General features: G+C 42.6%; 1 protein-coding gene across 2 annotated transcripts in view; it reads left to right on the top strand.

Moving 5' to 3' along the window:
- ADGRB1 (adhesion G protein-coupled receptor B1) overlaps positions 1–25,661 on the top strand; it is a 262,780-nt gene that overhangs the window by 71,551 nt on the left and 165,568 nt on the right. For both annotated transcript variants that reach the window (XM_072602911.1, XM_072602909.1), the window contains exons 3-4: positions 18,092–18,250; positions 20,807–20,914. In XM_072602911.1, coding sequence (XP_072459012.1) covers positions 18,092–18,250; positions 20,807–20,914 — 267 coding nt within the window. The remainder of the gene's footprint in view (positions 1–18,091; positions 18,251–20,806; positions 20,915–25,661) is intronic.

Here is a 25,661-nt window from a genome sequence, read left to right as displayed (position 1 = left end):
GTTACCTAAGAAATGGTGGGTTTCCCCTTGGTTGCTTGATGACCACTTGTTGACCGAGTTGTTGTGGCAATTTTTTTTGGGTGTGAGATGGGCTAGTTGGCCCCCTGACCCTTCAGTTCAGTGATTCAGCATCTTTTGACAAGTCCCAGAAGCCTTCTGGCTCCCAGATTTTCATCTGTAAAATGAATTGCTGGCTTAGGTGATATTTAAGGTCCCTTTCAATTCTAAGTCTTATGATCCCAAGAAAGCATGGTTGAGACTGTCAAGGGAAGGCGTATAAGGGGAGAAGAGTACAGGGAAGAGGACCTAGAATGGCACCTTCAGGAACACCCACACTTAACAGTCTGGAGGAGGGAGATGGAGAAGTCACTGTTAGACAAGTAGGAGGATTAACAGGAGAGAGCAGCAGCATTGAAAAGGGAGCGAGAGAGTATCCAGAAGGAGGGGGTGGTCACCAATGACAAATGCTTCCAAAAGGTCAAGGAAGATGACAACTTGGAGAAACAATCATTTTCAATTTGTTGATAAGGAGGTCTTCAAATCCCAACTCAGGCATTTGCTAGATGGTTGACACTGGGCAAATTACTTCTCTGTGCCTCAGTTTCCTCCTCTGTAAAATTAGGAAGTTGGACTCAATGACTTTTAAGATCATTTCCAGTTCTATGGTGACCTTAGATAAAGTAATTTGAGTAGAGTGGCAGTGACTATAGCCATATATCAAGGTGTGGAGCAGTAAATGGATTTGGTTAAGTATTAAATGGCCTGAGTTAGACCAGACAACCTGTGAGATCTCTTCCAAGTCTAAGTGAGTGATGAGAAAGTGGAAACAGTTGAAAGAATCCCAGGTTTGAAGTCAGAGGACTTGAGTGCAAATCTTACCTCTGCTATTTACTGCCTGTGTGACCTTGGACAAATCACTTCCCCTTTCTGGGCCTCAGTTTCCCCATCTGTGAAACGATGGCATTAGAGATCCTTTCTAGACCTAGATCTCATGAAACTGGATTGTCTCCAAATGTCCTGATCTATGTCTGGCCACTGGACCCAGATGACTCTGTAAGAGAAAGTGAGGTTGGTGACTTTGCACAGCTCTCCCTCATTTAAATCCAACTCATGTGCAAGTTATAGTGTCATCTTCCTGATGTCATGGTCCTCTTTGAGAACAAAAGACAACAGCAACAGATCTCATGAAACAAGTTAGGACTCAAATCTAGGTCTTCTGATGTTACATGCTGGGCACCATTCATTCGCCAATCAGAAGGCATTTGATAAATTACTACTATGTGGTAGTGGCAAGCACTGTTCCAGGCTCTGGAGGCTCCATTCCATGTGTCTTTAGGAGCACCCTCTTGTATGTCTAACCCAAATCTCTCTACCCCTTGCTGGGTTTGCCCATTGCCCCACATGGACAGATCCCAGCACTGAAGCATATGGGGTTTCTCCTCCTTTTTCCTTTGGATTTTCTAATTAAAAAATAAGGTTCCTTTACAACCTGCTCTATTCTAGGTCCCTACCTCCCAGTTCCCTGACCCCTGCTTCTATCCCAAGGGCACATAGGAGGCCTCAGAGAAACCCAGCTCTAAGGGGCCATATAATCAAAGAATCCTAGTTTTAGAACTAGAAGGGAACCTTGAAGACCATCTCCTCCCCCTCCATTTATTAGCTGCAGGCCCACCCAGAGGTTAAATGAATGGCCCCAAACTACCCCAAGTTCCTAAGTGACCGCTCTGTGATTTGAACCTGAGTTGCCATTTCCAAATCTAGTGCTATTCTCACTACGCTTGGGTAGTGCCTGTCTTCATGAAGTCTCCAGTCTGAGGTCATTGAAGCAACTAACCAATCAACACTCATAGAGACTCAATCTTTCTTCCTCCATGAACCCCTTGGCAGTCTGGTGATGTCTAAAGATCCTTTCTTAGAATAGTGTTTTTAAATGAACAAAGCAAAATATAGACTGAAAATGAAGCCAATTATATTGAAATAGTTATCAAAATATATAATTACAAATGTCACAGATGCCAGAATAGGAACCCCTGACTTATTAAGTGCCTCTTTTATGCCAGGCACTGAGGATAAAAGATGAAAATGATACAGACCCTGACCTCAAGGACCTTTCATTTTAAGAAAGGAAGCCAATGTGTCCATGTGTGTATGTTTATACGAAATATGCACAAAGGGACGATCCTGGAGAGGAAGATAAACAAGGTGTTATGCACTGATACAATTTGCCTCTGCCCCTAAGCACTGAGTGGACCCTAAGGCAGGGACTCCCTAGAGTTTGGTAGGTTAATTAGGGAGGCATTTCCCAGGGGAGACAAGTTTTTCAAGAGAAAATAGTCCAGAATAAGAAAGGGGGTGGGGGGCCAGGTGGAAGTATGAACAGGAGCCTTCTAAAGGCCAGGAAGATGACATAGGATTGTGGAGAAGCAAGTTGTGTGTAGGAGACAGAGGAGGCTGGGAGGAATGCCACTGGCAGACTCCCTACAGGATGTCCATTTGAATCTCCAGCTTTGGTATATGGGTAATATGCCTCAGTATATCTCAGGAGCTACTGCTTTTATGTTGAGGACAGGTATCTCCAGCTCTAGCCCACACCTTCATGGAACCACGTGGACTATGTGGGAAGGAGGATTTGAACCCCTGACTTTGGAGTGTCAGAGAGAGAAGGGCTCAGAAAGCCTTACCTAAAATCATTCCAGCCCACTGTGATCTCTTGTTTCCTCTGAACTCTAGACCACTTAAGAGATAAAGGTAGAGAGATTTGGGTTAGGCATCCGAGAGAGGAATTTCTAAAGACACGTGGCGTGGTGCCTCAAGAACCTGAAACAGTTCCTGGTACGTAGTAGTGACTTATCAAACAACAGAATCAAGAATCTTTATATAATTAGAATCGGAAGGGACCTTAGGAATCATCTAGTGCAACTCCTTATTCTACCAATGAGTGAGGCAATATGATATAGTGGTTAGGGCATTGGACATTAGACTCATGGAAGACCTAGGCTCTACTCCCAAATCAGATACTTATTATCTGGGTGACCCTGGACAAGTCCTGTCTCCTTTCTGTGCCAAGCTTCCTCATTTATAAAATGAGAGGATTGAGTTAGTGCCTTTTGAGTCCCTTCCAGTTCTAAATATATGATTCTGTTTTCTATCTATCTATCTATCTATCTATCTATCTATCTATCTATCTATCTATCTATCTATCTATCTATCTATCTATCCATCCATCCATCCATCTATCATCTATCTATCTGACTTGAGTCAGGAAGACATGGGTTCAAATCCAGCCTCAGACTCTTACTAGCTATGTAAACATAAGCAAGTCACTTAACCTCTGTTTGCCTCAGTTTCCTCAACCATAAAAAGAAGATAATCACAGTATCTACCTCCCAGGGTTGTTGTCAGGATCCAATGAAATGATATTTGTAGAGATTATTCAAATAGTGCCTGGCACATAGTAGACTCTATATACATGTTTATTCTTTTCCCCCTTTGCATCTCCAGGGCACATAGTAAGTGCTTAATAAATGCTTGATGACTGATTGACAGATTCTATAAACTGAGGCCCAGGGAGGTTAAGGGACCTACGTAAAGTCACAAAGCTGGGAATCAGCAATTATCTCTGCTTCTTTTGTGCTTTAAGATTCACAAAGTGCCTCTGTGAAGTAGGTTGTTGGTTATGGGACCCATATGGGCCGAGCTATTCTAAGATGCAATTCGAGGTGGTAGTGATGGCCCTAGACCCAACATTGCTGGCATCTTTCCTTAGGGTATCCTGAAGAACCACTTTCAGGTTGCCTAATTAGCATACTAGGACCTGAGCCTTCAACTTATCCTTAGTCAAGGGTATCCCTCCACCCTTACATCGATGGAACAGATTGAGCATCAAGTGCTGGCCATGCCTAACCCCCTAGATCTATATTTTGGGGAAAGAGGGGACCACCTACACCCTATTCTGGCCTCTTATATGAGCTTCCCTTCCCCACCTCCCCCAATACCCAAGAGCCATTTTTCATCTTAGGGCAACACTTGTTGACATCCCTTCCCCTGCCTCAGCTGTTTCTAGGTTTATGTGTGTGCTGAATAAACCTACTTACCCAAACCACTTCCTTCTATCACTGTTCTTGTGGCTTCCCAAGTTCCCCCTGGGCCTTGACCTGATGAGTGGTTCCACTCCCCCCAGCCTCCAAATCAGTCAGTAAGGGCTGGGTTATGCATGAATTGTTAGCCCCATTTTACAGATGAGGAAAGTGAGATATTGAGGTTTAAGTCTGAAGGGGAATGAGGCTTGTTCTGTTTGACAGCAGTGGGCAGACCCAGGGCCAATGGGTAGAATGTGTCTGTTGCTCAGTTGTTTCAGTTGTGTCCAACTTTTCATGACCCCATTTGGGGTTTTCTTGGCAGAGATACTGAAATGGTTTTACATTTCCTTCTCCAGTTCATTTAACAGATGAGGACACTGAGGCAAACAGGGTTAAGTGACTTGCCCAGGGTCACACAACTATTAAGTGTCGGAGGCCAGAGTTGATCTCAGGAAGTTGTGTGCAGAGACAACACTTTATGCACTATGGTGCCACCTAGCTGCCTGTGAGTAGACTATACAGAGAGGCAAATTTAAGCTGGATTTCAGGAAAAATGACCTGACAATTAGACCCACTCAGAAGTGGAATGAGCCTCCTTGGAAAGCAATATTTCCGGCTGAGCCTGAATGATGGCTTATTGTGTAGGGAGAGTTGAATATGCTTTTTGGAGTATAAGCCAGGCTAATTGGCCTCCAAGGTGCCTTCCAACTCTAACATTCTGTGATTCTGTGATACCTGGATCTTTCTACCCTCAGCTCAACACTGTTTCACCCCAAACACGATGCCTCCCAAAGCTAGACCAAGAAGGGACAGCTGTTCCATTCCCACTTCCTTCTTACTTCTCACCTGGATTACATTAAGAGACTCCTGGGGGTCTCCTTGCCTCCAGTCTCTGACCTCTTCTGATCTCTCTGCCTCCAGCCTCCCCTCACTCCCTTTTCTTTTCTAATCTCTTCTCTGAAAAGCTGTCAGCATGATCCCCACTAAGCCACAACCTTGGTGTGACAATAGGACATCCTTGCTCACAAGCCTGCAGTGACTTCCTGTTGCCTCTGGGATAAAATGCAGACTCCTCTGCCTGGCACTTAAGGGTTAAATGAGATCATTGCTGGTCCCAAAGGGCTTGTGTTGTGTTGGAGAGGAAAATATAGGAATGTAGAAGTATATAGCAAATAAATATAAAATATGGGATGTTCCAAAAATTATCTATGTTCTGTCTATCTATCTGTCATCTATCTCATCTGTCTATATCTGTCTAATCTGTCTTCTGTCATCTATCTAAATCTATCTTCTATCATCTCTCTCTCTCTTTCTCTCTCTCTCTCTCTCTCTCTCTCTCTCTCTCTCTCTGTCTCTCTCTGTCTCTCTGTCTCTGTCTCTGTCTCTGTGTCTCTCTCTCTCTGTCTCTCTCTCTCTGTCTCTCTTCTCTCTCTCTCTCTCTCTCTCTCTCTCTCTCTCTCTCTCTCTCTCTCTCTCTCTCTCTCTCTCTCCCTCTGTCTCTCCGTCTCTCTAGCTATAGCTATTAAGGCCTAAAACAAGGGCAGCTAGGTGACACAGTGGAGATACAACACAGAGTCCGGAGTTAGGAAGACCTGAGTTCAAATGTGACCTCAGACACTAGCTGTGTGACCCTGGGCAAGTCACTTAACCCTATTTGCCGCAGTTTCTTCATCTCTAAAATGAACTGGAGAAGGAAATGGCAAACCGCTCCAATATCTTTACCAAGAAAACCTCAGATGGGGTCGAGGAGAGTTGGACATGACTGCAACAACTCGACGACAGCACTTAAAATTGCGTTAATACTTTGGGACATCTTGTACATATCAGACAGTGAAGTATAAGGTAGTTAAATCAAGGTAGTTAGTTGGGATAGAGAGGGGCAGGGGACAGTAGTACTGGCAGTTTAGGAGATCAGGAAAAACTTCATGTACAGTGGTAGTTCTCAGAGTATAGTCTGGAAATCCCTGGGGGTGGATGAGACCCTTTCAGGGAGCCAAGAGCTTAAAACTATTTTCTTAATAATAGTAAGATGGAGGTATCAAGCCCTTAGCTTTCTGGCCACATGCAACCACAACTCAAACTGGAATAAAATGTAATTGGGAAATATCTAACAAAAGAAATCAAAATCTAATAAACCATAGATAGTATTACATTTCAGCACTAAGTCAATCTGTGGTCCTCAGGGGTACTTACATACGGATTAGTGGCCCCCATTTCATTTCAGATACAGTAAATATGGATAGATATAAAGCACATAAACAAAAGGCTCCTGAATGATTTTTTAAAATGTAGAAGAATCCTGAGATGAAAAGTTTGAGAACTAGAGGTGTGGAAGACGGTGCCTGAGATGAGCCATAGAGGAAGTGAAGGATTCTGGGAAGTAGAAGTGAGGAGAGATAGAATTCCAGGAAAGGGGACCGGCCAGTGCAAAGGCTTGGAAATGGGAGATTCAGTGCCAGATGTGAGCAATAGAGAAGCCAGTTTGAATTCTCTTAGTAGAACATAAGTTCTTTGAGAGCCGGAACTACTGTGTTTGCTTGTTTGTTTTTAAATCTCCCATGCTTAGCAAAGTGTTTGAACATATTCAAGACTTAAGAAATGCTGAATTGAATTCGATAGAGGAAGAAATGCCTGGCATACAGTAGGTGCTTCATAAATGTCTATGGACTTATTGACCAAGGCCTAGAGAGGGACAAGGGATTTACTCAAGCACTTAGAGTTTTCGTCTTGGGCTCCCTTGAAAACATCGTGATGATTCTTCCTATCTGGACTGAAGCTTCATGTGGGTAAGTCTTGAGGGACCATGGTGCGAGGGTGAGATGATCACCAGACCATGAATCAGAAGGCTTGCTTTCCCATCATGGCTTCATGAATAATAACTCTGTGATGATGACCAAGACAGTGTAGGAAAAATGGGGCTGAAATGGAAGCAGGGGCTGTGGTGCAAATCTCTGGTAGCTCTGTGGCCTGAGGCTCAGTTTTCTCATCTGTATGATGGAGACATGAATAAGGGGCACACCTAATAATTGTTCATGTTGTTTCCTGATGAGTAAAGGGTTTCATAACTCTTAAATCATTATGGAAATGGGAGATGGTAATATTCATCTTTCCCTCCCTCCTCACACTCTCTCCAGTGAATTTCCCCCAGGGCAGTAGCTATGTTTGCTCCCAGTGGAACTCTGCTCAGCCAGGCATGCAGGGTCCCGGGTTCACTTGGAAATCCCTGTTTCTCCATCAGCCTCAGCCAGATGACAGGTCTTTAGCATATATGTCACCCTTGGGACAAGTACATCATGATCTCTCTTTTAATGGTGTTACGCACCATCTCCCTCCTGCTAACTCCGGGAGGGGCCATCCTCTCTAGGCTGGGACTAAATGGCTCTTGGGTCTTCTGGTAGAGAAAGGAGAGGCAGCTCCTTTTCACCTGGGCAAGTCTCTCAAATTCTCTGGACCTCAGTTTCCTCAGCTGCAAAATGATGTTGTTTGTCCTTTCTTTTCAAAGATCAATGATGTTGCGGGTGACTTGTGGGTGCATTGAGTGACTCAGAGTTGCACAAAGTCATCAGCCTCACTTTCTCTTTGTGAGTCATCAAAGTCCAGTGGCAGGACAAAAGTCAAGATGACTGGTGATGACTTGGGATGCAGTGGATGACCTTGGATGCCTGACCTCACCTTCATAGCCTTTGGGACAATTGTTCTCATCTGCCCATTCTGCCAGGGGAAGTCTTCACATGCATGGAGTAGACATCCCCCTGATGGGGGATGCAAAATGATAGAGAGGGACCAGATGAGCTTTGAGGAGGAAATGTAATTCAGTGGAAAGAGTACTGATTCTGGGGTCAGTTTGAATCTTTCCTCAGATAGTTATGTGACATTGAAGGGGGGAAGTCCTTTAGTGTTTCTCAGTCTCAGTGTCTCAACCCTGTGGCTCTCTTTTTAGCCCATCTTGTAGGCTGTTAATAACAGCTAGTAATTTACAGTTTGTAAAATGCTTTGTAAATATCTCCTTTTTCCTCCCAACAACCCTGGGAGGCAAGTAGCTGCTCTCATTAGCCCCATTTTACAGATGAGGAAACTAAAGCTGAACAAAATCAAGCGACTTGCCCAGGGTCACTCAACTTGTATGTGTAGAATGAGGATAATCATAATACCTATTTCTCAGGGTTCTTGTGAGATTCTAATAGAAGAACATAACATGCTTTGCAAAGCTTAATGCTCTGTATAAATGCTGGTTATTATTACTAGAACTGTAACTAGGGATAAGTAAGGCAGAGAGCTACCTAGGGCCAATAGGCAAGGAGTCAAAAAGAGAGATTATTTTTTAAAACAGTCTCATAGTTTCATTTTATTTATTTTTTTGGTGTTTTATTTAGAGGCAGTCAGGGTTAAATGACTTACCCTGGGTCATATAGCTAATAAGTGTCAAGTGCCTGAGGGTAGATTTGAACTCAGGTCCTCCTCTGGATTTCTGGGCCAGGGTGCTGTCCATTTCCCCACCTACCTGCCCCTTGATCACCTGTTTTTAATGCCAGATAAATCTCCTTTCCCATGGCCCAAGGAGTTTCTTTCCTAGAAGCACAGCATCTCTAAACTGGAAGGGCCCTTATGGGCCATCTCATCTAACTTGTACCTGAGCAGGAATCCCCACTTCATCTCCTCTGATAAGTGGCCCTTCAAGGCTATCTCCTCGTGAAGACCTATACAGACAGAAACTCATGAGACAGTGGGTGGCACTTTGCAGTAGCTCTAATGACCAGAAAGGCTTTCCTGAGAGAGGGAGGTGGCGGTGGCAGTGAGACATCATAAGGCATGGTAGTGTCTGGTCTCCCTTGATTTCATTACTTTCCTGTGAGGAAACTCCCTCTATCAATACAAATTAGCATCTATAATTTAGAAGGCTTCCTGGAGCATTGTGAGAGATTAAGTGACTCACCCAGGGTCACTTAGCTAGTAAGTGTATGAGGCAAGATTGACCACATCCACTATGGTTCAGGGGTATGATTTAAATCCAGGTCTTCTTGGAGACAGCTGTGTGGTTCTGTGATCTTTGTACTGAACCTGGAGTCAGGAAGACCTGAGTTCAAATGTGACCTCAGTTTTCTCATCTGTGAAATGGGGAAGACTCATAATAGCATCTGCTTCCCAGGATTGTGAGAATTCAGTGAGATAATATTTGTAAAGAGATTAACACATAATAGTCTTTATGATCTTAATAGATCTTGCTCTCTTCACTCTTCTTAATTTCTAGGTCAGGTTATTATTATGTGAACTATCATGAGGATTCTGACAAGGTCCCTTATAGACAAAATTAGGTTCGAGTGACAGAGAAATAACTCTTTTACATCTCATAATCTGGTACATTCCTCTTGGGTCATAAAAATTAAAAAGAAGATGGAACCCTAATCCCATAGATCCTTAAGTATCATAGAAACTGAACAAATTTAGTTAAATAGAATCATAATCTCCTACATCCCCTAAGGAAACAACTTCATTAAATAATATCCATAGGTAAACTGAGTCAGGTTACAGGTTAAGCTAATTTAGAGGGTTCACAAATAGGTTGGTTGAGGAGGAGATTTACAGGTCACCAAGGACTCAAAGACAGTTGAGATTCTTCCTGTGGCTTCTTATCTAATGAATGTTTAAGGCTTTCATTTTCACATCTCATGTGATCATCCCAAGATCTTGTTGTGGAGTCATTTTCTAGCCATGTCTGACTCTTCGTGATACCATTTAGGATTTTCTTGGCAAAGATACTGGAGTGGTTTACCATTTCTTTCCCCAGATCATTTTACAGATGAGAAAACTGAGGTGAACATGCCCAGGGTCACACAGCTAGTAAGTGTTTCAGGCTGTATTTGAACTCAGGTCTTCCTGTCTCTAAGATGGACACTTTATATTCACTCTGCCACGTACCTGATCAAATGAGATTCATTTTAACTAAAATTTGCAGGAGAAATAGCCCTGAGTCCCAAAAAAGGCAAATGTAAAACCCCCATAGCAGTATCCTGAGGATTTTCCTTGCCCTCCTCCCTCAGCCTTCCCATCACTATCCTCATATGGTCTCTGACTTTGCCTAGCACTTTGGACTCCTGATATTTTGTGATGTTGACTCATATATGTCATATTGAAGACTTAAAAGCTCCTCTGGGACAGAAACTCAAAGATGCTTCGTACATGACTTGGTCCTGCTGGGGTGATTATAATTATAATCCATTGTTGAATGTCATTTAAGAAGGATGCTGATAAATCAGAGGGCATCCAGGGGAAGGCAGCTTTGATGGTGAAGGGCATATTGCAGATTTTTCAGGGATAGGTCAGCTGAGATAATGGATTCTCTCCATCCTAATATTTTTTTCTTTGTAGGGTGTTCAAAGACTGTCCAACCCACCCCCCTCCCTTTCTATTCTTCTTATACCTTACCCTACCCTACCCTTTTCACCTATCCCCACATACTCTTTGTTCCTTGCAGGAGACCCTCCCTTTGTTGAGTTCAGGCATAATTTCTGTCTCTGCCCTTCATGCCTGGAATGCTCTCCCTCCTCCTCTCTCCTTCCTGGCTTCCTTCAAGATCCAGCTAAAATCTCATCTTCTATAGGAAGTTTTTCTTGATCTTTCTTAATTTTAATGCCTTCCCTCTGGTGATGATTTCCGTATTTATCCCACCTTATCTCCTTATTGTCTCCTCCAATTAAATTGTAAGCTTCCTGAGGCCAGGGGACGCTTTTTATTCCTTTGTATTCCCAGAGCTTGGCACAGTGATTGGTACATCGTAGGCACTTAATAAAATATTTATTGAGTTAGACCAAGGTGGAGGGCTTGAAAGGACAGGAAAGGACAGAAATAAGAAGAGGAAGTCGAGCTTTCCAGAGCTCCTCCAGAAGGCCAGAGACAGACTCCCCTGATTTCCCAATGTGACAGGTGTGTGGCTGGCACTGGCTTTGGAACTTAGAGGATCTTGGCTGAAATCCCAGCTCAGCTCTGTCACTTGTGGGACATTGGACAAATCACTTCCATTCTTTGGGCTTTGGTTTCTTTATCAATATGATGAAAGGATGGACCAGATGCTCTCCTCCAAGGTTCTTTCCAGTTCTAAATCTTAGGATCCTACTTAGAGTACTCTCTTTCTCTTCATTATAAAGCCTGTGCAAAAAATTCTGACTTTCCGTGCATCTTGATTTATTCGCCCACAGCACCCCCTGCTGGACGATGCCTAGAACCTTAGGCTATTAGAACTGAAAGAGATCTTACATCTTACCTACCCATAGTAATGTATAGATTTACTATTGGATGGTTCTCTCTTCTAGTCTTGCTCTGTGACCTTGGGCAAACCTCTTCTCTCTGAGCCTAGGGCTGTGCAGGAGTGGGAAGTTAGGGGAAGAAGATGGTAGCTGGGCTAGATGCACTCCAGAAGGAGGAAAGTCATAATGACCTTGTCATCTGCTCTTGGTCAGACTCCATCTGGACTACTGCATTCATTTCTGAGCAGCATGTTTTCTGAAGGACACTGAGAAATTGGAGTGGCTTGAGAAGGGCAGCCAGATTGGGGAGGAGCCTGAAGACCATGGAATACACCTACTAACTAAGAATGAGAGCTCTTGAGCCTCAAGTAGAGAAAACTTAGCTGGAGGAAATGGGTGGGTCTATAATGCTAGCAGTCTATAGATATTTAAAGGCCTATTTTAGGAAATGTGCATTAGACTTGTTCTTCAGAAGCCCAGAGGGCAGAAATCAGTGAATAAACATTGATTAAGCACCTACTATGTGCCAAGCTTTGTGTGCTAAGACAGCCCCAGCTTTTAAGGAGCTCACAGTCTAATGGGAGAGACATGCGGATAACTACATACAAACAAACAACATATGTAATAAACAGGAAACCAACAGAAGGAAGTCGCTGGAATTAAGAGAATTAGAAGCAAAGAGCAAGTTTCAGATAGAAAGATTCAGGCTTATTATAAGGAACACTTCCAAACATCATGAGTGGAACGGTGATCCTCTCTCTGGAGACAGTGAGATCCTTACCACTAGAAGTCTTTAATTAGAAGCTGGAGACCACATTTCAAGGTTATAATGCATATTCTTGCTAAAGTATGCCCGTTTGAGGTCTTTTCTAATTGAGATTCTGTTTTTTTTTTTCCTTTTTTGCTCTGACATTCTATTATTGTAAAAAATGGAAGAAATATAGATGAAAGTACTTTGTAGTCATAAAAGTCTAATTACATGTAAATTGTTATCATCATTATAATAAGGCCCTCTTCACCTCTCCTTTTCTTCTCTTCTCCCTGCCTACATTTTTACTTAAGGAGGGAGAGGTAGAGTGAAAGCTGGAGGCTCAGTGTTTAGTGACCTGATCTAAACCTACATAAGGTAGGCAATGGTGGTGGTGGATGGGCAGACTGGGAGAAAGATGGGATGACCTTCAATCTCCTAGGCTGGAGGCAAATGTGAGGAGGAATTAGCCAATGATCTCCAATACTGCCTGGAAGTACTGGATGGGAGCAAGGCTCCTTTGTGGAATACTGACTGGAGGAAATGCCCCCCTCATACCCAGACCCCATACTCACTGCACACGCAAATCATATGCACAACCTACACATAACTTATGGGTCATAGTTCACTTGCTACTAACACAACATTTACCTAATCATATACTACATATACAACCCATGGCTCAGAACACACCAGAAGATTTGTCAAACCATTAAATAGAGAGTGCCAGAGCTAGAAGGACTTTAAAACACAGGACAGAATTTTAGAGGGAATGAATAAGCATTTATTAAGCACTTACTACAATGGTCCAAGTACCCTATAGTTATTTCATTTGACCCTCACAACAACCCTGGGAGGTAGGTACTATTATGATTGCCATTTTGCAGTTGAAGAAACTGAGGCAGACAGAGGTTAAGTGACTTGTGAAGGGTCGCACAGCTAATAAGTATCTGAGGCAGGATTTGAACTCAGGTCATCCTGAGTCCAGGTCCAGTGCACTAACCTCAGTTGGCAAAGTCCTTAGAGTAATGCTAACAGTTAGCATTCATATAGCACATTTAAGTTTTGAAAGTCCTTTATATATTTTTTGTTATTTGTAATTTCTGTAGTCTTTGTTGAATATATAAAATAACAAACTCAGAACGATGATGTGATTGGCTCTTGGTCCCACAGGTAAGGACTTGCACAGAGGAAGAGACTGGCCTGGGCCCAGTTATTTAAAGAAACACAAATAAATTTTCAGAGACACAGTCACTCTCAGGGAAAAGGACATGACTTACAGAGACCTTCGGGGGTGGCATTCAAGTCCTGTCCAAACATCAATTCTAGTGCCACATCCACTACACTCTATTGTCCTTTAACAGAGCTAAGAAAGCCTTAGAACACAGAATGTCAGAGCTAGAAGGGACCTTAGTACAGTGAATGTCAGAGCTGGAAGGGACCTTAGAACAGTGAATGTCAGATCTAGAAGGGACCTTAGAACAGTGAATGTCAGAGCTGGAAGGGACCTTAGAACACAGAATGCCAGAGCTAGAAAGGACCTTAGAACACAGAATGTCAGAACTGGAAGAGACCTTAGAACACAGAATATCAGAGCTAGTAGGGATCTTAGAACAGTGAATGTCAGAGCTGGAAGGGACCTTAGTACAGTGAATGTCAGAGCTGGAAGGGACCTTAGTACAGTGAATGTCAGAGCTGGAAGGGACCTTAGAACAGTGAATGTCAGAGCTGGAAGGGACCTTAGAACAGTGAATGTCAGAGCTGGAAGGGACCTTAGAACACAGAATGTCAGAGCTGGGAGAGACCTTAGAACAACGAATGTCAGAGCTAAGAAAGGATCTTAGAACACAGAATGGTAGAGGTGGAAGGGACCTTAGAATACAGAATGTTAAAACTGGAAGGTACCCACGTTTCATTTAATGTGACTCCTTCATTTTACAGATGAGGAGAAAAATGCAAGAAGAGGGCAAGAAACGTCCCCAAAATCATGCAGTAATTTAATGGCAAAGCTGGGCCAGGAACTTGGCTTATCTTTACTCTTGAGGCTTTGTTTGCACTTCCAGTGCTTAGACCATGGCCTGACACGTAGTAGGTGCTAGTCAATGGAATGCATCATGACACTTATTCCACTATTTTACCCTCTTATCCCTCTCATCACAGATATGCCAGCTTCTCCCATTGCCATGCAGATGCACACACAGAGTGCACACCCAGCACATATACCAGAAGGCCCTTAGCAAAACTTACACATAGATAGGACACAGAGATGAGCAGACCCAGACACAGTTATACACACATATACACACACACTTACATATACATACACATACATACACACACTCACATACACACACTCACACACACACATGCACAGTCACATACACATATAAACACTCACACACACACAGTCACACACATATACACACACACACTCATACACATTCACATACTCACACACACTCACACACTCACACACTCACACATACACACACACATATACTGCACACATTGGCTCAAGTACACACACAGTCACAGAAAGAGACAGACAGAGGCCTCCCCTTAGAGTGACAGACACAGAGAGAGACATACACAGAGTAACAGTATAGGGCCTGATTGCACTGACAGACAAATTCTCAGAAACGTGGACATTTGTGGAGAGGGATAGACACAGGCACAGGTTTAGTCACAGACCAAGAGAACCGTCCCTCACAACAGGAACTTGAGTTGGGTCTGGGACAGGGCTGGGAGTTGTCAGAAGCGAGGGAGGCACATAGGTTCCTGTAGATAGTACAAGGCAGGGACAGCAAGAGTGGCCTTCCTGGCACATGGTCCATGCCAGCTGGACAGGCCTTCAGGCACAACAGGGCCTCGCTTTGCTCCAGATGGAGATGCCAGACCCTGCTCTGCCCCCATCTCAAATTCAGGAGCAGCCAGGGATGTCATGCTGGATGGTTTCAGGGGAGGGGCATGTGAGATTGCTCTTCACCACGGTTGGTCATCTTGTTTGAGAGCTCATGCACACACGTGCTCACATACACACACACACACACACACACATACACACAGGTAGGTATCTGTCTAGGTAATAATTCTTCTCTTAGGTATGGAAACTGACAAAGTATTTCCACTTTTCACATAATCCTCATAACAACTTGAAGACAAAGGTGGGGAAGGAGCTATTCTGTCTGTTTTACATAGAGGATGAAGCCAAGGTCCAGGAAGGAGAAGGATAACGGCCATCCCTTAGGCTGAAGTATGCTTCCTTCCCAGTCAGGCTCCAAACCTCTCCCAGGGAGTCCGGGTGATATACAGGAGAGATCACTAGACCTGGACTCTGATGACCTGGGTTCTAGTTCATGTAACCTCTCCTGATCTTTGTTCTCCCTGCTGCTGCCAAAGGAACAGGTCGAGGCTGAGATCCCTGCAGGGGCCAACCGTATCTGTGGTTCTAGGTTTCTCATTCCCCAACAGATTCACAGCTCTTTACTTCATAAGTGGTGACACTGTTCATGCTGGCCTCTGGAATCTTAGCTCTCCTTGGTCAGCCAAAGGTTCAGAACCTTCTGCCTTGGATCCTCAAATCTTACTGGGGCTGAAAGGGTGGGGAGGAGGAGGAGAGAATAATATCTAGGAAATACCTTACAAAGCTCTGATGGCCAAGGTCCCTCAGGGGAATAGATGGTCGCACCTTTAACCTCAGATTTTAACCCTTCTGGGATCAACCAAAGTGGATAGTCAGTTCTCTCCTGGAGAAAAGACTTAGGAGAGAAATGATGGGTCTCATCAAACGTTTGAAGAGCTCTCTTTTGGGCATAGTAAAGCTTCTTCTGTTTGGCCCTGAAGGAGAGACCTCAGATCTAAGGAGAGGAGAATGTGAGTCAAGAGGAAGAAAGCAGGCCTCCGTAAAAGGAAGTATTTTCTAATAATCAGAATGCTAGTGAGTTTGCTACCTTTGGAGGTATTCAAGCAGGACCTTGTTAGGAAGGCTGAGGAGGGGATTCCTACCCTGAGTGAGAGGCTGAACTAAGGAACCTTTGAAATCTATCTTTTAACTCTTTCTGACTCTGCTTTGGGGAGGTTCCCCTAACTTCTTTCCATCCTTCCCTCCTTATCCCAGTCCAATCCAATTGAAGGAGAGAAGGCAAATGGAACAATACATCTCTAAAAATACTGAAAAGCTAGATCTCTTGCCTTTTCTCTGTCAGAACAACACTGTGGTCCTAGGATGGTAAATAATCAGGAATGTGCTAAAGAGATATGAAAGCTGAATGAATGAATGAATGAATGAATGAATGAATGAATGAAAAAGTGTTTTTATTAAAGCTGGCATTGTGCTAAGTTCTGGAAACACAAATAACAAACATGAGATATTGCCTGCCCTTTAGGCAGTTCTACAGGGGAGTAGTGAGCAGGGAATGGAATTTTGGTATTTGGAATTCCAAGGACGGTGAGTTGATCTATAGAGCAGCTGATTGGTACTCTACAGTAATTGGTTACTATAGCAAAAGGTAGAGGGGAGAGAGACAGACAGACAGACAGACAGAGACACAGAGAGACACAGAGAGGTGTGTGTGTGTGTGTGTGTGTGTGTGTGTGTGTGTGTGTGTGTGTGTGTGTTGGGGAGAGTGGGGAATGCATAAGGATGTACAGATGGCAAGATGATTTCTGGTGGATGTCTGAATGGGATATGAGATATTTTCTGCCCTGGGGCCAGCTAGGTATAAGCATCTACAGCAGGTGAATTTTCCTCAGTTACCCCACCAATCAGAATATCTCAGTCCCAAGACAGATGTTCCAAATCTGAATGAATCAACTGCCCCCAGGAACGGGGGACATGCATTCTGGTGGTCTGATGGGGAGGATGCTGGATCTCTGGTTTGGAGAGTCATGTGTCCTATTTAGAGAAAAAAGACTAATACTCATTGACTAAGTTAAGAAAAACAAAGGAGGGAGAGACATATCAAGAAGCAGACCACCAGCAGATAGATTGATCTCTGGGTAAAATGAGGGTTTGAAGCCCTGACATTCTGTATTCTAGCATCTTTTTAAACTCAGCATTCAACACTGTAACCTGAGGTCTTTCTAGCTCCGATGTTCATATGCCAGCTTCCTTTCTAACCTTTAATATTCAACATTCTCTCTCTAAGGTCCTTTCTAGCTCTCACCCCCTGTGTTTCACAGTAACTTCTAGCTACATTATCCAATGTTCTTTATTCTAGGGTCTCTTCCAGTCCTGACATTCTGCTTTCAATGTTACAATTTCCCTTCGAGCCCTGACATTCCATATTTTATGTTCTGAGCTACCTCCCAGTTCTGACATTCTAGAATTTTATGTGTACATAAGGGCTTAAGATAACATTTCCCTAACTAATTTGGCAGTGGAATATTTTAGGGCTTGAAATATGCTTATGAAAATCATAAATGCTTGTCCATGGGTACTTGGAAGCCTGAAACACCCCCAGGATAAAGTGTCTGTATATGTGCGGGGAGGGAGTTTAGGAAAATTTGGATCCAAATAAAGGAAATTAAGCCTATTTTCTCCCTGGAATATTGCCGTAGGTAATAAGTATTTTGGATACATATATAATTTTGTCTTTAATCTTTTTGAGGAGAAAATACTGCTAAGTACAAACATTTTCTCAGGAAACTCCTATTCACACTGCTCAGAACTCCGGGGTATCTTAGAACAGAGTCTAGTCTAGTCAGGGGAGCCCTGGCTTTTAAAGAGATGAGGAGTAGTATTCATTATGGGGTTTGGGGTTCAATCCTGGAAGGCTTCCAGGAGGAGGGGAATTTTTGAGCCTGCTCTTGAAAATGAGAGGTATAGCGTTGGTGGGGTGGGAGTGGGAATGATAAAGGAAGATTTCTTATTTGGATGGGATGGGGGAGGAATAGCTTGATGAGGCTAGGCACAGACCTCTATTTCATCTATTTTCTCCCCACCCTTCCCTCTATTTCTGCCCTTCTCTGTACTAAGACCCTGAATGCCTTCATCTTCTGAATTTTTGTTTTCTGTTGCCTAGGTGGCTGGAACCTTTGGTCCCTCTGGGGAGACTGTACTCGGGACTGCGGAGGGGGGCTCCAGACCCGGAAGAGAACATGCCTGGCCCTCCCTGGCCACGGGGCAGCTTGTGAGGGCGTCCTGGAGGAGGGCCGTTTGTGCAATAGAAAGGCATGCAATAGTAAGTTATCTGTCCTCCGTGCCCTCCCTTCATCTCTTTCAGCTCACTGTGGGCCTCAGTTTACCTTTCTTCCCCATAGTCTTCTCAAATATTTGTTTCCTTTTTTGGGTAACGAGGATAATAAAATTTCCAAGACCTCCCTCAGACGTGTGCTTTGTAAACTGTGAAGCCAGATGCTGTACAAATGAGAAGTATTATTAATGAATGTTCTGAGGACCTGGGCTTTCTCGTTTCCTCCTTATGTGAAAGCAGCATTTGGAATCTAAAACTCAGACACTTTCAGCTTTGACCCAGCACCTTATCATGGGAAATTATTCATAGGAGAGGGTTGGGTAATGTGGGATGGAGTATAGGAAATCAGAGAGTGAAAGGTTTGGGGAGAATCTATAGAGGCTCCAATTCAGGGAAGTTGGCTGCTTTTGTCTAACTAGGAACTAGAACTTGTCAGTGAACGTATGAATTTGGAATGTTTGTTTTTGGTGGTGGAATATTGAGACTGGGTGATGGAAAATGGAGCAGCTAAACACTGTTGGGGTAGAAAATGTGGATTGTTGGATTTGGGCTATTCATTGTTGGGACAGGGCAATGTAATATGAGGGAGGAGTTGCAGAATGTTGGCTCTGGGCTGGGTAATATTGGGTCTAGATTATGGAATATTGGGACAGGGATATGGAGTATGAAAGAGGAGCTGAACATGGGGGCAATTCATGGGGGCCAACTTCCAAGAAGTTGGAATGTGTGAGAGGGATTATGGGATTTTGGGAAAATGTAATAGATTGCTAGGGAATGCGGAAAATTCTTGGGGTAAGAAAGGGGCAAGGATATTTTAGCCCTAGGACACCAAATCTTGACCCCATTGTCCCATACCCATGCTGGGTTAGTCATGTGAAGAGTGGAATGATCCCATGGGAGAGAAGACACTATCATGACCTGGATGCCTAAATCTTGGCTTTTCTTGACTAGTAGAAGGATCACATGATCATATATTTGGAGCTGGAATGAACTCGAGAGATTAAGTCAGACTCCTCATTTTGCATCTAAGGAAACTGAGACTTAGCATACCTTTTGATGTATCATGTCACCTCTAATCCTGAGGCCTTTGGGTTGTTTTCTTCCTTTACTAGGAAAATCAGCGTCAAGCCTATCCATGATATTTTGAATGATGAAGCCTGGACCTCTCTTCCCCCTTCCTCAGGCAGTTTTCTTTTTCAGTAATAATAAAGGGATAGCATCCTCTTTCATGATTAACTCTCAATTATGCATGAGCGTATTAAATACCTTATAAATTATCTGTGGGAAACAAATTTTGTGTCCAACACTCCTAGGCTCCAGCATCTATGTTCACATGTATCCAGCCCTGCTTCTAGAGGCCTAAGGTCATAAAATGGCATCATCCCTTGACAACAGACAAACGAAAAGTCACCCATCCCTGAGGTGACTTCTGGATTATTCATGGGGGCCGATAAAAGAGCTGGAAGAAACAGTAAACATCATTTTTCATTTTAGCCTTGTTACTTTTACAGAAGAGGAAGCTTGGCCTCAGAGAAAAGATATGGCCCATTCTAGATTATACTCAGTGATGGTGCTGGGACCAGGACCATCCCTGCCTCACACTGGCTCCAAATGAACTGTGTAACCTGGAGCCAAATCACTTCCTCTCTCTGAGTCTTTCTCATTCCTAAGGGGCTTTAGCTAGATCAGGGGTTCTTACCCTGGAGTCGGTGCTTTTTTTTTTTTTTTAATATTTGGATAACCATATTTTGATAAAATTGACATCCTTTGAAATCCTATGTATTTTATTTTAGGCATTTAAAAACATAATTCTGAGGAAGGGTTCATAGGCTTTACCAGACCATCCAACGGTTCCATGGATACAAAAAAAAGGTTTTAGGTGGTGTCTAAGATTTTTCAGCTCTGATATTCTAGGATTCTACTGAGTGATTCAGACAGCCCTGGAACCCAGGTGTCCTATTTCACAGTTGAGGGCTCATTCCACTACACCAGGTTGTATCTTTTGAGATCTGATTTGATAAGGGCTATGCCTTGAGCAAACCTGATCCCAAAGGGCGCCCCCCTCACCCTGGCCCAGAGTCTCAGCTTATGAGATTTCTCTAATAATCGACCTTAATGACTTCATGCATTTTTTAAATCCTTCCATAATGTTAAATCAAATTGTAATGAGAATGTTACTATGTGGGATTTTGTCTTTTCTTTTTTAAATTTTATGACCCTTCCTGGTCATGAGTTCAGACTCAGCAGATCTTGTCAGGAAGAGTTTGGGGAATTCTAGGGCAGGGTATGATATGAAAGGAAAGAAGACCCCAAACCTCAGGGAGCTTCTGGTCTCAGGGCGATACACTACCTTTGACCTTAGGAAATCCCTGGTCTAAAGGGATTGACCTCAGGGAGCCTTTGGTCTGAGGATAAGACATGGTCTTTCCTTGCCTGGGTGGGAGGAATACGAGGGAGGGAAAAGAGGCTGGAGCTTGAGCCGATAGCAGATCCGGTGTATTGATCTTCTCTTTCTTCTCCCTCCCTGTTTCTCCTCCCAAATAGCCAGTGGAAGATATAATTCGAGGAGTCAGTCCTTGAGATCCACGGACACCCGAAGGCGAGAGGAAGCTGATGACCTACAGCAGTTTGGATACCCCTCCCCTCAGACAGGTGAGAGAACATGAAGAGGACTTCTGTGTGGAGCAGGGGGTGGAGCAAGGCCAAGGCTTGGCTTGGGGGTGAGTCTCTTATATATAGAGCTGAGTCTAAGGCTCATGACTAGGCTGAGAGAATAAAAAAAAATAAAATACATACAGTCAGTATCTATGGTCTAGTCTAGTGATTGGAGTGATGGTCTTGAAGTCAAGGAGGTCTGGTTCAGATTCCATCCTGGATATCTACTGTCTGGTTGAGCCAGAGTGAATTATTTAAGGGAAAGGAGAAACATTTATTAAGCACCTGCATGTGTAAGGTGCTGGCTAAATGCTTTTACAGATATTATCTCATTTGATCCTTATTACAACCTTATACGGTAGGTGTAATTTTGATCCCCATTTCACCATTGTTGTGGTAGACGGGCACAAAGGCAGGCAGAGGGAACTGTGTACAAATATTAATTTAATTGTTGGTGCTGTACACGTATCTTTTCCCAACAACCAATGAGTTGATCTGTGACTAGAGGAACCAAACCACATTCTCACTGACGTTCTCAATATAAATAAGCCGGAAGGCATGAGGAAGTTGAAACATAATAGAAAGACAACTCACAGGTTCTCCTTAAAGCATCAATTCAGCAAAGCTGGTTTTCTCATGCCCCCAGAGGATGGGCATACTCAGTCATCTCCATGTGCAGTAATCATCATGACCACCAACTTAAAAGAACCCCATGAAAACAATGAAAACTCATGTACCAACATCTGCTGCTGAGAATGAAGAACTGGAAAAATTCTGGGAAGAATTAGACAAGTTTCTACAAATCAAGTCAAAATATATACTATGGTCCTTTTCAATTCAAAGTAATGGTAATGACAGCAGTTAGCATTTGGCATTTTAAGGCTCCATAGAAAGTGCAAAGTACTTTATGTGTATCATCTAGTCTGATTCTCACAACCCTGGGAGGGAGGTGCTATTATCTTCATTTTATAGGTGAGGAAACTGAGGCAGACACAGGTTAAGTGACTTGCCCAGGGTTAAACAGCTATTAAGTGTCTGAGGCAAGATTCAAACTCAGGTCTGCCTGACTTCCGGCCTCTATCCACTGTGCCACCTACTTCTTCTTGTTCAGTCAAATTTTTAATTCATATCCAGTTCTTTGTTGACCCTATTTGGGGTTTTCTTGGCAAAGATACTGGAGTGATTTGCCATTTCCTTCTCGAGATGAGGAAGCTAAAGCAAACAGGGTTAAACAGCTTACCCAGGGTCATATACCTAGTAAATATCTGAGGCTGGATTTGAACTCAGGAAGATGAATCTTCCCAACTTCAGGTCCAGCACTCTATTCATTGCACCATCTGACTGTGCCACTTAATAGGGGCACAAATTACCTTGAAAAATGTTTTTTGATTAAGAAATAAAAGAATCAATAAGGCTTGTAGATTCCTCAAAAGCTGCACATCTACCTGCACAACACAAATATTTTCAAGAAAGGAGACAGAAGTTGACATGGGGGTTATTTCAGATTTGAGTAGTTACGTGTGGTCAGACAAGCTCAGCTTTTAGAGAAAAGATCCAAATTAAAACCTGTTTGTAAGGGTGAATATGGTACATATGATTGCAATAGTTCTAAACTATCTGAGGAAGCTAGTAGTGTAGTGGATAGAATGCTGGGCTTGGAGTCATGTAGATCTGAGGTTGAATCCTGCCTCAGACATGACCAGTTGAATGACTGTGGACAAGTCATTTCACCTCCATCTGCCTCAGTTTCCTTATGTGTAAAATAAGAGTAACCTACTCTCATAGCACCTACCTTATCAATGTTGCTGTGAGGGTTAGATGTGATAATGTGTGCAGACCTTAAAATGATATATTCATTACTATTATTTGGCCTATTTGGTGAAGCTATTGACTCAGAGAGCAAACAGTAGACCAGAGAGCTTAACAAAGCTATAAGATATAGAATCTTGGCTTGAAGACCTTCATTTGTGAATGGAATTTGCTCATGAGGAGTTCCTTTCACTGCTCCACTATAGGTCCAGGCCAGAGAAGCAGGTCTGATTATCATTATGGTATAGAAAATTTCTAACTGATGGAGATGCCGAGCCCAGCAAATCCCAGAACCCCCCTCAGTCAGCAGAGACTTAATCTCCCCGTCAAGGCAAGAGGTGTGGTACCATCTAAGGCACAATCTCATTTGTGAAGCAGTTGAGAAGATTCTGGGATAACACAAGCAATTTCATTTCACAAAACAGTGGTAGAAACAGAGTCTAGACTTTAATTCAACAAACTCCCTTCAAAGTGTTAACATTGTGTAGACCTCTTGATGTGAATCCCAACAAAGAACATTTATAAACTAAAGTAAGAATAAAATAAATAGAGAGGCTGCTCGATTTGGACCCAGAGGACCTCTGTTCTAATTCTGCTTATATTGCTTATGATCTGGTGTGAGCCTTTGGGTAAGGGAATTTACTTATTGGCCTTAGCAACAAGGACTTGGCTTCTTTATCTATAAATGAGAAGATTGAACTAGATTACTTCAAGGACCTATCCAGCTCCAAATTTATGATGCTAATGTGTCAAATTCAATTCATCCCCAAATAGATGTTAATTTCATTGTATCCCAAGCACTTTGGATGATGTCTGGCATGTAATAAATACTTAATAAATGGTTATGATTTGATTTCTCTGTGATGGACATAAAATATATATAAAATAGTTTACATCCTTAAGGAGATTATAGTCTTCTAGAGGTGGAGCTGGGGGAGAACACAATCCATACACAAAGAAATCAAGTAAAAGGGGACATCGACAGGGGGAGGAAATCAAAGGAGGTTTCTTAGAGGATGTGACACCTACGTTGAGTTTTTTCAGGGAGAACTCTAGGAAATGGGGATGAGGAGAGACTGCATCCCAGGCATTGAGGAACTGTGAATGGCTGTTATAAATGCACACCCCAGACCAGCCAGTGTTATCAAAGCCTCATCATCAATGAAAGTGAAACAATCACATCTGTACTCAAACACCTCAGTGCCCGATTCATAGGAGGAGATGGAAATGAAATGACATTTGACAACATGAATTCAGACAGAACAGATAAATCTGACCAAGTACAAAAAGAATGAATCTATGCTGGAGGCAACTTGATTTTGAAAGCACTTAGGGCTCCGTTTTCTAGATAATCACAGTAGGAAGATGCCAAGAAAATAGAAAGAAAAAAATCAAAATTTTATATTAGCATAAAATGAATAAGAAGATAGTCACAATTGCCATTCATATGTATGTTTTCTTATCTGTGTAGTCTTTATTAGTACAGTTCAATGATTTATTGAACAGAATAATAAACAAAATAATGGCTATCATAACTATTAACATTTCTATAGCATGTTATGATTTGCAAAGGATTATATATATATGTGTGTATGTGCATATAAATATATTTTAAATATATGTAATCTTATTTACTCATCGCAACAACCTTGTGAATTAGGTGCTATTATTATCCTCATTTTACAGATGAGGAAACTGAGATTGGGAGTATTTAAGTGACTTGCTGAAAGTTACACAGATAAAACAAATTCTGTTTGAGACAGAACTTGAACTCAGTTCTCTTGATTACCAAGTACAATTCTTTATCCACTGTGTCCACTAGATGCAGTGTGCTAATGTATGTGTACCTATTTATATGCATGTGTGTACACACATGTATTGCATAGATACCTGTATGTGTCTGCATACATATAAGTACATTATGTGTGTTACCTATTATATACGTATAAGCGCATAGTATATATGTATGTGTGTATATATTTAATGTATATATAATATATTCATATATGTTTTATGTAGAGACATGTAAGTACACGCAGCACCTTCAGTGATGTGGAATTCATCAAGTCAGCCAGCTTACTGTGTGCCAGGCACCAAGGATACAAAGGCAAAAATAGCCCCCTCCCTCAAGGAGAGAATACACAATATAACATCAGCCAAACACTACACACACACACATGAATGCAGGCATATGTGTTATCTCCACTCGGTAGGATGTAAGCTCCCTGAGGGAAGGCCCTTTTATTTGGTTTTGTTTTGTTTGTTTTATTGTTTCATATATATAGTATATGTATATACTTATAAATACATATATGCATATGTATATATACAGATAGATAGATAGATAGATAGATAGATAGATAGATAGATAGATAGATAGATAGATAGATATGCTGCTTAGCTACTTAGTAAGTGTTTGTTGGATTGGAATGGATTGGACTGGATTACCCACATCCACCATAGCATACAGTTGGATAGGACACCAGGGAGCTATTTCATCAGTATCATGGCTTCTTAGGGTTGGGAGAGACCTCAAAGGTCTTCTACTCCAGCTGGTTTATCTTGAACAGGCTCTGCAGATGGCCAATAAGCTGGTGCTAGACTTGAATAAGAAGATAGCAATTGCCTGCATAGCCCTTTCCACTGATCCCAAATTGTTCTTGTTCACTAAAACCCCTCATCCCAATGTCATTATTTTCCTGGTGAGACTGTATGACTGTGAATCATGGAACACCATAATCTCCTAAGAAGCAAAACTGCCAGTGACCAAAGGGCAAGAGGGAGAGGCATGGTGGGCATATGTAGGCAGCAGCAGGTTACTACTGGCGACTTATGTGCAAGGAGTGGCTAAAAAGACATTCACTAAGGAAATGTACAGTCAGAAAGGCAGGAAGGCCAGTAAGGATGAGAAAGTATGGGTCCTTCTGGACATGTA

This window comes from Notamacropus eugenii, chromosome 4 (genome assembly GCF_028372415.1).
Source record: "Notamacropus eugenii isolate mMacEug1 chromosome 4, mMacEug1.pri_v2, whole genome shotgun sequence".
In the NCBI taxonomy this organism is placed as follows: domain Eukaryota; kingdom Metazoa; phylum Chordata; class Mammalia; order Diprotodontia; family Macropodidae; genus Notamacropus; species Notamacropus eugenii.
The sequence above is the reverse complement of the archived record's forward strand: the minus strand, read 5'-3'. Positions and strand labels throughout refer to the sequence as shown.